At 48.3% G+C, this 12,161-nt stretch overlaps 1 protein-coding gene across 1 annotated transcript in view; it reads left to right on the forward strand.

Annotated features, from left to right (window-relative positions):
• Positions 1-4,330: 4,330 nt before the first annotated feature.
• Positions 4,331-12,161, forward strand: part of LOC141583218 (uncharacterized) — a 33,254-nt gene continuing 25,423 nt past the window's right edge. The window contains exon 1 of the mRNA XM_074392536.1: positions 4,331-4,586. Coding sequence (XP_074248637.1) covers positions 4,331-4,586 — 256 coding nt within the window. The remainder of the gene's footprint in view (positions 4,587-12,161) is intronic.

Raw genomic sequence — 12,161 nt, forward strand, 5'->3', positions numbered from 1 at the left:
GTGGTTTTGATTTGAATTTCTAATGACAAGTGATGATGAGCATTTTTTCATGTTTGTTTGCTATATAAATGTCTGCTTTTGAAAAGTGTCTGTTCATATCCTTCGCCCACTTTTTGTGGGGTTGTTTTTCTTGTAAATTTGTTTTAGTTCTTTGTAGATTTTGTATATTAGCCCTTTGTCAGATGGGTAGATTACAACAATTTTTTCCCATTCTGTTTGTTACTGGTTCATTCTAATGATTGTTTCTTTTGCTTTGCAGAAGCTCTTCAGTTTAATTTGATCCCATTTGTCTATTTGGCTTTTGTTGCCAATGCTTTTGGTGTTTTAGTCATGAAGTCCTTGCTTATGCCTGTGTCCTGAATGGTATTGCCTAAGTTTTCTTCTAGGGTTTTTATGGGATTTTTAGATTAAAATTTCCAAAATAAGATGGTAGGGGGAAAGTGTTTAGTAGATATAGTCTCCCAACACTGTATTCAAGGCATTGGCAATCATCAGTGTCTACATTTTATTTATTTAATTTTTTTGAGACGGAGTCTTTCTCTGTTGCCCAGGCTGGAGTGCAGCAGCACAATCTTGGCTCGCTACAAACTCTGCCTCCCTGGTTCAAGCAATTCTCCTGCCTCAGCCTCCCAAGGAGCTGGGATTACAGGTGCCCACCACCATCCTCAACTAATTTTTTTATATTTTTAGTAGAGATGTGGTTTCACCATGTTGGCTAAGCTGGTCTTGAACTCCTGGACCTCAGGTAATCCACCTATCTTGGCCTCCCAAAGTGCCAGGATTACAGGCATGAACTGCCGTGCCCAGCCTGGTGTCTACATTTTAAAACAAGTCTTCTTCTGATTATAAAAGAAATGTGTGCTCATTTGCAAAACTGTAAACTCACTCTTAATGCCAACACCTTTGGACAAGCATTGTTAACATTTTTGGCCCATTTATTCCCATTGTTCTTCTGTACCATGTTTTTAACCAAAACTGAAATCATACTATGATTGCAGTTTTGTTTGTATCTGCACTTAACTGGTACATTAGAAGTCACCAAATTAAGGTCACCAAAGCATTTTTTATCTGTTACCCTTAAACACTACATTTTATTTTACACTCTGATGGATAAAGACTTACTTTATTATACCAAGGTAGTAAAGGCAGAATGGGAGTGGAGACAGCATGATCTTTAGAAAATGTAGACTAAGTCACATCACTCACCTGTTTAAAACCCTTCAGTGGTTTCTATTAAATTCAGTATCAAACCCAAACTCCGCAGGGTGGCCCGTATGAGGTAGGCCCCAGCTCTCTGAACTCATCTCCTGCCACACCAGCCTCCTTCCTTCTCCAGTGAGCCCAGTTCATTCTGCTTTGAGGCTTTTGTACTGGCTGTTCCCATGCCCTGGCAGTTTTTCCACAGGTATTTCTCCATCTTATCACTTCATGTCATTCTGGTTCAGCCTAAATATAGCTCATCAGTGATATCTTTCTCAGTTGGGCATGGTGGCTCATGCCTGTAATTCCAGCAGTTTGAGAAGCCAAGGCAGGTGAGTCACTTGAAGTCAGGGATTCGAGACCAGCCTGGCGAACATGGTGAAGTCCCATCCCTATTAAAAATACAAAAATGAGGCCAGGCTCAGTGGCTCACACCTGTAATCCCAGCACTTTTGGAGGCCAAGGTGGGCAGATCACCTGAGGTCAGGAGTTCAAGACCAGCCTGGTCAACATGCTGAAACCGTCTCTACTAAAAATGCAAATATTAGCTGGGCGTGGTGGCAGGTGCCTGTAATCCCAGACCTCTCAGCCTTGCTGTTCTGTCACCACGCCCAGTTTAGGATTCATTCCTGGGGTCCAGGAACTGCATAACTGCTAGTTCCTCAGGCATTGGTGGGGTCCCTGACCAAAGCTCCAATGATGCCCTGGGCTGTGTGTCTGCAGTGGCCTGCCCTGGTGGAAGCCCAGTGGAGGGGCTCTGTTTCTTCAGTTCACTGCAGACCTGGGTGTTTCATGGTAGATAAAAATCAAGACTCCACATTCTTCTTCCAACACTTCCTCCTACCCCACAAAAATGAAATGAAACCACGAACAAGCCAAGGAGGAGAGCTGGAATCTGGCATCTATGAAAGACACACCTTGTTCTAGCCTCAAGACAGTTTCACACCAAATGGCTTTAAATTCCTTTCCAAAGCTCTGATGTCCAAATTGAAAAATAATTTTCCTTTTTCATCAAAAGCCAGCAGTTAAAGATGCAGAACCTGAAACTCCTAGGAGCTCATGAGTTCTCACATGTGCGCAAATGTTGCATGTGTCTGAACACACGCAGAGCAGAAATCTACCCATTATTTCTGGGAAGGTCATCTCAACTCTGTTGCAGAGGTTACTGTGGGTCACTTTAGAATGTAGTTATTACCACTAAACAGACTTCCAGCCACACACAGCTGGCGCTAAGCTGCTGGTCTCTGAGCCCAAGAAAGGCTCCTTTTTTTGCAGAAAACCGGCTCAGGGCCTGGGGGCGGCTGGTGCCCCAGTCTTGGCACAGAGGGAACTGCAGGCACTGCTTCACCCAGGAGCTAAGGGCTTCGACCCAAATGGAACAAAGGCACCTTCCTCACACAAGCCTCATCCAAGAAAAAAGAGCAGTGGAAAATGGTGGTGGGGTGGTGGCCGTGGCGCATGTGGACGAAGGCTAGGACACAAGCCCCTGCTCTCAGTGCCCTAGCCCATCAGGTTGGGAAGTCCCACGCTCTCCCTCGCTCTGAGGCCATCCCAGAACTACCTTTTGCTGCTTAGGCGCCTTCCGACCAAGTCTCTGATTTGCTCTAGTCGGGGGAGACCGCACCCAGGCAAACCCAGACTGCCCAGCGAAGACGGAGCCCACCCCTGCCTGGGCGCCAGACTCATCAGCTGCTTGGAGCTCAGGGACTAGGTCCCAGCCGGACTGCAGAGGCCTGTCGAGTTACACCTTGCATCCCAGCGCCCCAGGACCCCGGGTGGGTGGCAGCAAGGAGCAGGCGCCCAGGTAGGCTAGCACTCCGCGCTGAGGCCGAGATGGACAGAACCCAGGACTACTGCATGGAGGGCAAGGTGGTCGGGGCGGCCCCCAAGGTGCCCGGTGCTGGAGCCAACAGGTACCGGAGTCGTCTGCCGATTGCCCTCTTGAGTCCGAACACCAACACCGGGGCCCGCAACACCCGGAATTTCGGGCACCCTGGAGAGGGGCGAGGACCTAAGGAAGAGGAGAGGCGAGGGAACAGCGGTAAGCAGGTGAGCGGACGACCCTGCGGCGGCACTCACCTTTCGCTGGGCCGACACCCCGCAGCCCCGCGGTGAGGCACCTCCGCACCGCTCGGGGGGGGCTTCCTCCTATGCCCGCAGGGAGGGGGCGGCTCAGAACGGAGCTGGCAGTCCTCAGCCTCTTGCTCACGCCCTCAGCCGGCAGCCGCTTTCCCATGGTGGCATCCTGGCTGCCACAGCGCCCCCGGGCCGCTCCCCACGCGCCCTCCGGTACCAGCACGAGACCCCTCGTCCACTCAGAGCGCGATCTGGGCTCGGCCTTCCTGTCCTCGTTCTCTGCTTCCGTCTGGGGACGTGTGCCCAGCACCCCCTGCACCCCGCGCTCCTCTACCTCCCCTGATCCCGCTGGCCGCTAGGGCTCAGCCCTTGTGCGCGGCTGCCTCGCTGAGCCCCGGAGCCCAATGGCCGAGGCCCGCCGGAGTTGCCTGCTTAGAAACTCCCTGCAGCTCTGGTCTCATCCCTGCAGCTCTGGCCCCGGGACCTTGGCGACCGCCGCAATACCGTCCCCGCTCTGCCTGCGCCCGAGTTCAGGAGCCGGGCTTCTGGGCTCACCTGGGCCGCCTGCGGTGGAGCCCCCACCACCACCCTCCGCCACTCCAATGGCTCCTTAGGTTTCAAAGCTGCACAACCTGAGGAACGCCTTGGCCATGCGCACACACACAAGCACGCACGCACGCCCTTGCACAGCACACACAGGCAGACACGCGGGGGCGAGCAGACGGTGCTCCTTCCTTCCCTTCCCAAAGGAGCTGCCTACATTAACTCCAGTAAACTGCTCCTTGGCAGAGGACGACTCAATCCAGCGCCTGCTGCCTTCACTGTTTCGTCCCAGGAGCCCACACCCTAGGGTTGCTATCAGAACCTGAGCCCAGGAGGGAAAGTGGGGAGCCGAGGTGGAGGAGTCAATGGTCAAAACTTTGTGGGGGGGGGGGGAGGATTCTGCGTGACCGCCCTGGTGACATCCAGGAGGCACGGCTGCCGCAGGGCATCGTCCACCCACCATGGATCCCATTGCCCCAGGACCTGAGAAGATGTGGCGGGGCCCCCACGGATGGGAGGGAAAGGGCTCTTGGGCACAGGTGTGAGCTACAAATTCGCAGACTGTCAACAGCCAGTCCTTGTGCCGACCTCTGCTGAGTCTGCCCAGACAGACCTCTCTCCCCCCTGCCCCAGGTCTCAAGAGCAACACATTTGCTTGGAGTCAGCAGTCACCTTTCCTAGTCCTCACCTGTCTGTCTCCCAGGAGCTGATGGAATACACAGTGCAACCAAGGTCTGTCTTGGGAAGAAAAAGAAGCAAGCAGCAAGGTGGGTCTCAGACTATTCCCTAGGCAGGTTAGACGCTTGCCAGTCTTTATCTGCTGCTCCCAAAAGTGTGCCAATAAAGAAGGAACAACAAACGTGGCTGAAGCAGGCTAGCTCTTCCTTACAGCACCCTCCTTTCCCGGGTCCCCAGTTTCTTGTCCCCTCTTGTGACAGAGAGACTGCTTACCAGCTCAGAGGCCTCCAGTTCCCAGAAGCAGAGAAAAGATACATGCGAAAATTCTCGCAGCAATCAGGAACAAAAGCAGGCAATGCTGCTCAAAACCTCTTATCCAAAGAGCTCAGCAATCACCTCTCCACTGTTTGGTTCAACTGCCAGGGAAATTTGGGCATTTTTTTCCTGCAAGCCCGCAGCACAATCAGGATCGTGTGTGTGTGTGTTTGTGTGTCTGTGTGTGTGTGCGCGCCTTTTGGCTTGACTTGTCGCCTGGGGGTAGTTTCACAGTCCCTGAAGCACTTGTGAGTGCCATGCCTTTGGCATTTAGCATTTGCTAACATATATTATCACCATCTTGTATGGACCCTACTTCCCTAGTAATCTTTTTAAATGTTTTTTATTTGTTATTTTTGTAGGTACATGGTTGGTGTACCTACTTGTGGGGTACATGAGATGTTTTGATACAGGCATAAATTTGTATAGTCATATATGTATATATTCATATATAAATTATTTTATATGGTGTTAATATAAATATTTATGAAAATAATATATAATAGGACATATTACATAATATATATTATATTCTATTATGGCACATGTATAATATAGGTTATAGTATATGTACTTTTTTTTTTTTTTTTTTGAGACAGAGTTTTGCTCTTGTTACCCAGGCTGGAGTGCAATGGCGTGATCTCAGCTCACCGCAACCTCTGCCTCCTGGGCTCAGGCAATTCTCCTGCCTCAGCCTCCTAAGTAGCTGGGATTACAGGCACGCACCACCACGCCCAGCTAGTTTTTTGTATTTTTAGTAGAGATAGGGTTTCACCATGTTGACCCAGGATGGTCTCGATCTCTGGACCTCGTGATCCACCCGCCTTGGCCTCCCAAAGTGCTGGGATTACAGGCTTGAGCCACCGCGCCTGGCCTGTACTATTAATATATTTATACATAATATATGTAATATACATATATTGTATAATTATTATGATTATATTATATAATTCATCCAAACTAAGGAATCAGAGGGAAAGATCTTATGAAAAAGCTCATCATGGAGAACAGGATATCTATCCCCTCAAGTGTTTATTCTCTGAGTTACAAACAATCCAATTACACTCTTTAAGTTATTGTAAAATATATGGGTTATTATTGACTATAGCCACCCTGTTGTGCTACCAAATAGTAGGTCTTATGCATTCTTTTTAACTTTTTTTAACCTATTAACCATTCCTAGCTACCCAAGATCCTTGTCCCCCACCATACCCCCCCTCCACCCTTCCAGCTTCTGGTAACCATCTGTATGTCCATGAGTTCAATTGTTTTGATTTTTACATCCCATGAAGTGAAAACATGTGATGTTTGTCTTTCTGTGCCTGGCTTATTTTACTTAACATAATGATCTCCACTTCCATCCGTGTAGTTACAAATGACTGGATCTCATTCTTTTTTATGGCTGAATAGTGCTCCATTGTGTGCATATACCACATTTTCTTTATCCATTCATCTGTTGATGGACACCTGGGTTGCTTCCAAATCTTAATTATTGTAAACAGTGCTGCAAACAAACATCAGAGTGAGATGCCTCTTTGACATGCTAATGTCTTTTCTTTGGAGTGTACATCAGCAGTGGGATTGCTGGGTCATATGTTCCCTAGCAATATTGTAACTGAGATTTATCAGGCACCACTCTTAGGGACTTGCTGAGTGTCACTCCCCTACCCCAGCATGAAAACAGAAAAAATCTTTCTTTGAGTTCCTTCAAAGAAATTCCAGGTACCTAGCTAGTCCTGAGAAGTAAACCAGCAACTTTGCAAACAATAAGGTCATTGTAGCTTAAAACAATAGCCAAGGAAGTTAGAGTCAAGAAATGTTTTTGTTCCCTGTATCATTCTGTTCTCATGCTACTAATAAAGACATACCCAAGAGTGGGTAATTTAAAAGAAAAGGGGTTTAATGGACTCACAGTTCCACATGGCTGTGGAGGCCTCACAATCATGGCAGAAGGTAAATGAGAAGCAAAGTCACATCTTACATGACGTCAGGCAAGAGAGCTTGTGCAGGGGAACTCGCATTGATAAAACCATCAGATCTCGTAGGACTTATTCACTACCATTGGGGACACCTGATTCAATTAGTATGATTCAATTATCTCTCACCAGATCCCTCCCATGACACATGGGAATTACTGGAGCTACAAGTCAAGATGAGATTTGGGTGGGGACACAGTCAACCCAAATCACTCCCTATAGAATCTAAACATAACATCTTAGTGTGTGTCCTTGAGTTGTTTTTCAGAAACCTAGACTCCCATTAAACCGATCAACTAGCACATAGACCTCCGATAAAAAGGAAATGAGGACTAAACTCTGTGATTGGAGTTCTTGTTCTAAATTTCTTCCTGAGGGATCTGGAGGAAGCCACACTCACAGGCCAGAGTGAACATTCTTTTCTGCAGACCCCATATTTTTAGACAAAGCTTCACCTCCTTAACTAATCACAAATCAGAAAATCTTTTAACTCACCTGTGACATTTGTAGAGATGGGATCTCCTTATGTTTCCCAGGCTGGTCGCAAACTCCTGGCCTCAAGAAATCCTCCCTCCCCCACCTTCCAAAGTATTGGGATTACTAGTCCTAATGTGAGCCTAAGTGGGCCTCTGCTTCCAATTGTCTGCTTTTTTAGGTCAAACCAAATGTAGAGGCTTCATGTATTGATTTATGGCTTTGCCTGTTGCCTCTGCCTCCCACCTTTAAAAATCTTTCCCTGTAAGCCAACTGGGTGGTTGGAACTTGAGCATGAGCTGCCTGATTCTCCTTGCTTGGTGCCCTGCAAATAAATGCCTTCCTTTCTCCTCCTGCAAAACCTTGATGTGGATAGCTAGTCTTACTGTGCTGGGTGAGCAGCCCCAGTTCCTCTGAACAATGTGACATGCTTGAGCCACTGGTTGAGTTTTCTGTACCTAGTTCAGAGATGTGCATAGAAGGTGATATGGTTTGGCTCTGTGTCCCCTCCCAAGTCACATCTTGACTTGTACTCCCATAATTACCACATGTTGTGGGATGGACCTGGTGGGAGATAATTAAATCGTGGGGGTAGTTTCTCCCATACTGTTTTCATGGTAGTGAATAAGTCTCATGAGACCTGATGGTTTTATAAGAGGAAATCCCTTTCACTTGGCTCTCTCACTCTGTCTCTTGTCTGCCGCCATGTGAGATGCACCTTTCACCTTCCACCATGATTGTGAGGCCTCCTAGCCATGTGGAACTGTGAGTTCCAGGGCCCCAATTCCGGCACCTGATTTAGAAGTGGCCAGCAACCTGGGGTGCTACTTGGTGGAGGGGAGCTGGGGCGACTGCAGCTGCATCTCTGTCTTCCAGTGCTGCCTCCAGATCTTCATGCCACAAACAGTGACCTGGGCCAAGTCACTTTCCTGAATGGTGTCTTTAGGAGGGCATGTTCCTGAACTGTGAGGGGTGGTTGTACGGCAACTCTCCACAAACTTTTCCTAGGAATAGGGTAGAGTGCATTGTGCCCCTTCTGGGTAGACGTAAGGCCCCAAGTGAGAATCCAGGCCTCAGTCAATATTCATGACCCAAGTGGAGACCTGGGTTCCAGGCAGACATCAGGTCTTAAGTGGACAGTCCTAGGTGAATGTTGGATATTAAACACCATGTTGACACTATGTCTTAGGTGTATACCAGTTCCCAGGTGGATTCCAGTTTCCAAATGGACATCAGGCACAAGGTGGACATCAAGTTCCCAGTTGACAAATAGGTTCCAGGTGGACACCAGGCTCCAGTTGAACATCAGGCCCAGGTGGATGCTCATGCCCCGTGCTCATACCTGGGCATCAGGTATACATGAGGCCCCAGGTGAATACTTGTGTTCCTCCTGGTAAACATTAGACCCCAAGTGGACACCCTGGCTCCAGGTGGATATATGGCCTCAGGTGGCCATCAGGTCTCAGGTGCACCCTGGACTTGAAATATACATCAGGCACCAGGGTTTATACCCAGGCCTCAGTTGGACAGAATGTCCCAGATGGACTCAGGCACAAGGAGGATACCAAGGCTTCAGGGGTATACCCAGGCCTCATGTGGCTATAAGGCCTTAGGTGAAAATCAGGCCCTAGTTGGGTACCTGGTCTTCAAGTGGACATAGTAATGCCCCAGGCAGACCCCAGGCTTTGGATGGATACCAGGATCCAGGTGAACACGAAGGCTCCAGGTGAACACCAAGCCCCAGGTGAACCCCAGACCTCAGGTGGACATTAGGCCTCTGGTGGAGACCTATACTACAGGTTGACATCAAGCCTCAAGTGACCACCAGACCCCTGGTGGTTATGTAGGTCCCAGGTGGATATCAGGCATCAGATTGATTCTCAGGGCTCAGGTGAATACCAGGCCACAGAATAATAATAGTCTCAAGGTGGATATAGCCTCCCAGTGAACACCATATCCCAGGTGGATACCCAGTCTGATGTCCACCTGCAGACCAGAGTTCATCTAGGGACTGATTTCTCTTTGGGGCCTGGGTATCTTTCTGGGACCTATAATCTGCCTGGGGTCTGGTGTTTACCTGGGGATGAGTATTTATCTTGGGTCTGATGTCTACCTGGGGCCTGATGTTCACCTGGGGCCTTCTGTTTACCTAGGGCCTGATTTCCATCTTGAGATTTGGTGTCTACCTGGGGCCTGTGTGACTTGGTGTCAACTGGGATATGGTGCCTGATGTACACCTTGAGTCTAGTGTTCCCTTGGGGCCTGATAGCTACCTTAGGCCTGTTGTTCACCTGGGGCCAGGTGTTGTGCTTGGCCCTAATGTCTGCTTGGAGCCTGGTTTACCAGGGGGTTTTGATTCCCACCTGGGGCCTGAGTCTGTAACCCTGCTGTGGCTTTGGATTCAATCTGCAGCCTGTTGTTCACCAGGCACCTAGGTACCACATGAGGCCTGGTGTCACCCTGGGGCCTGATGTTCATCTGGGGCCTGGTGTCGACCTGGGGTGTGGGTTTTTACCTGGACCCTAATAATTTAGATGTGCCCCGGTGTTTACCGAGTTCCTAGGTGTCAATTTTTGTGTTAATTTCCACCATGAGCCTGGTGTCCACCTGAAGCCTGGGTGTCACCTTAGGGACTGAAGTCTACCTGGGGTCTTGTGCTTATCTGGGGACTAGATGTCCACTTGGAGCCTAGGTATCCATCTAGGTCTGAATTTCACTTGGGGTCTGATGTCCATTTGGAGTGAAGTGTCCACTTGAGTCCTCATGTAAACCTGGGGCCCAGGTGTCAGCCTTAAGCCTGATATTCACCTGGGGGCCTATGTCCACAGTGGGACTGGCTATTCACCTGGTGCCTCATGTGCACATGGGGCCTGAGTGTTTACCTGTGGCCTGATACCTAGTTGGGGCTTGGGTATCCTCTTGGGGCCTGATGTGCCCCTATGACCTGGTGTGTAACTGGGACCTGGGTGTCAGCCTGGCACGTGAATTCAACATCCATTGGGGGCCTGGCATTTAGCTGGGCTTGATACCCACCTGAAGCCTGGGTGTTTAGGTGTGGCCTATTACCTTTCTGTGGCCTGGTGTTTATCTGGAGCCTGATGTTTACCAGACTACCTAGGTATCCACATGGGGTCAAATGTCTCTCTGGGTCTGATGTTAATTTGTTGTTTGGTGTTCACCAAGGGCTTGGGCATCCACCTGTTGACTGATGTTCAGCTGGGGCATAGATATTCACCTGAGGCCCAAGGGTCCACCTGGGGCCTTGTGTCTACCTGAGGCATAATAATCCCCATGGAGCCTGGTTTTTACTGGAGGCCTAGGTGTGAACCCATATCCTGTTCACCTTAGGCCAGGTGTTAACCTGGAGCCTGGGTGTCAACCTAGGGCCAGACATCTTCCTGGGGCACTGTATCCACTTGTAGATGGGATGTCCAGTTGAGTTCTGATGTCCACCTAAGGCCTGGTGGTGAAATGTAAAGGAGAGCCTGAAAAGCTATCAAGCCAAGTGAAACAAGGAGAGGAAGGTTATTCCATTCTGGCAATGAGAAGAATGTGAGCCCAGAGATGGAGCAATGAACAGCTCAGTATACATTGAAATCTGCAAGAGGGATGTAAGTTGTGCATGCACTGCAATACCAGACCAGGGACGGGAGGATGCATTTCAACCTGCCTTTCGCTTTCTCCTCTAACATCACAGGAAGTCAGACTTACTCTTTGTAGGTCAGAGTTGAGTGTTATGTAACATAAACACTTGCGGGAAATGAAGTGGAAACACTTTTCGTAGATAGAAGAAGCAGCACTTGCAAAATTTAGAAATGTGAGGGAACATAAATTGGGAATGATTTTGTCTTTAAAACAATTAGTTCGTAATACTTTAGTTTCTTATTTATTTATTTATTTATTTATTTACTTTTGAGACAGAGTCTTGCTCTGTTGCCCAGGCTGGAGTGCAGTGGCATGATCTTGGCTCACTGCAACCTTCACTTTCTGGGTTCAAGTGATTCTCCTGCCTAAGCCTCCTGAGTAGTTGGGATTACAGGCACAAGCCACCACACCCAACTAATTTTTGTATTTTTAGTGGAGACAGGGTTTCCCCACGTTGGTCAGGCCTTGTGATCACCTGCCTTGGCCTCCCAAAGTCCTACGATTACAGGCGTGAGCCACTGTTCCTGGCCAATACTTTAGTTTCATACTGTTTATTTTATGCTATGGTTTAGCTTTTCATGCATTTATTTAACAAACAGATTTAAAGGAACAGTTAATATTTTTTCAAGTCAGGGATTATAGATAATGAAGAAAACATTTGTGTTGGATAAATACTTACATTTTTGTCTGTGTTACAAACCAGTTTTCCTTTCTTTCTTTCTTTTTTCCTTTTTTTTTTTGAGACGGAGTCTTGCTCTGTCACCAGGGTGGAGTACAGTGGCGCAATCCCAGCTCACTGCAACCTCCGCTTCCTGGTTTCAAGCGATTCTTCCACCTCAGCCTCCCTAGTAGCTGGGACCACGGGCACATGACACCACACCTGGCTAATTTTTGTATTTTTAGTGGAGATGGGGTTTCACCATGTTGGCCAGGATGGTCTCGATCTCTTGACCTCCTGATCCACCCCCCTTAGCCTTCCAAAGTGCTGGGATTACAAGCGTGAGCCACCGCACCCAGCCCAGTTTTTCTTACTTTGTAATATATTTTTTTCAATTCTGTTTCAGACCACACATAAATTTCAGTGTTAGAACTAAGCGTATGTCTGATGATGATGAAAAGTGTGCAGTATTTAGCAATTCCTGGAGATCTAAAAGACATACAGGTTTTTGTAAGCTGGTTGGTTATTACATGAGTACTTATATTTGATGTGTTTAGATGAAGTGATTCTGCTTATGGCATGAGAACCAAGATCTT

The sequence above is a fragment of the Saimiri boliviensis genome, assembly GCF_048565385.1.
Source record: "Saimiri boliviensis isolate mSaiBol1 chromosome 19 unlocalized genomic scaffold, mSaiBol1.pri SUPER_19_unloc_1, whole genome shotgun sequence".
In the NCBI taxonomy this organism is placed as follows: Eukaryota; Metazoa; Chordata; class Mammalia; order Primates; family Cebidae; genus Saimiri; species Saimiri boliviensis.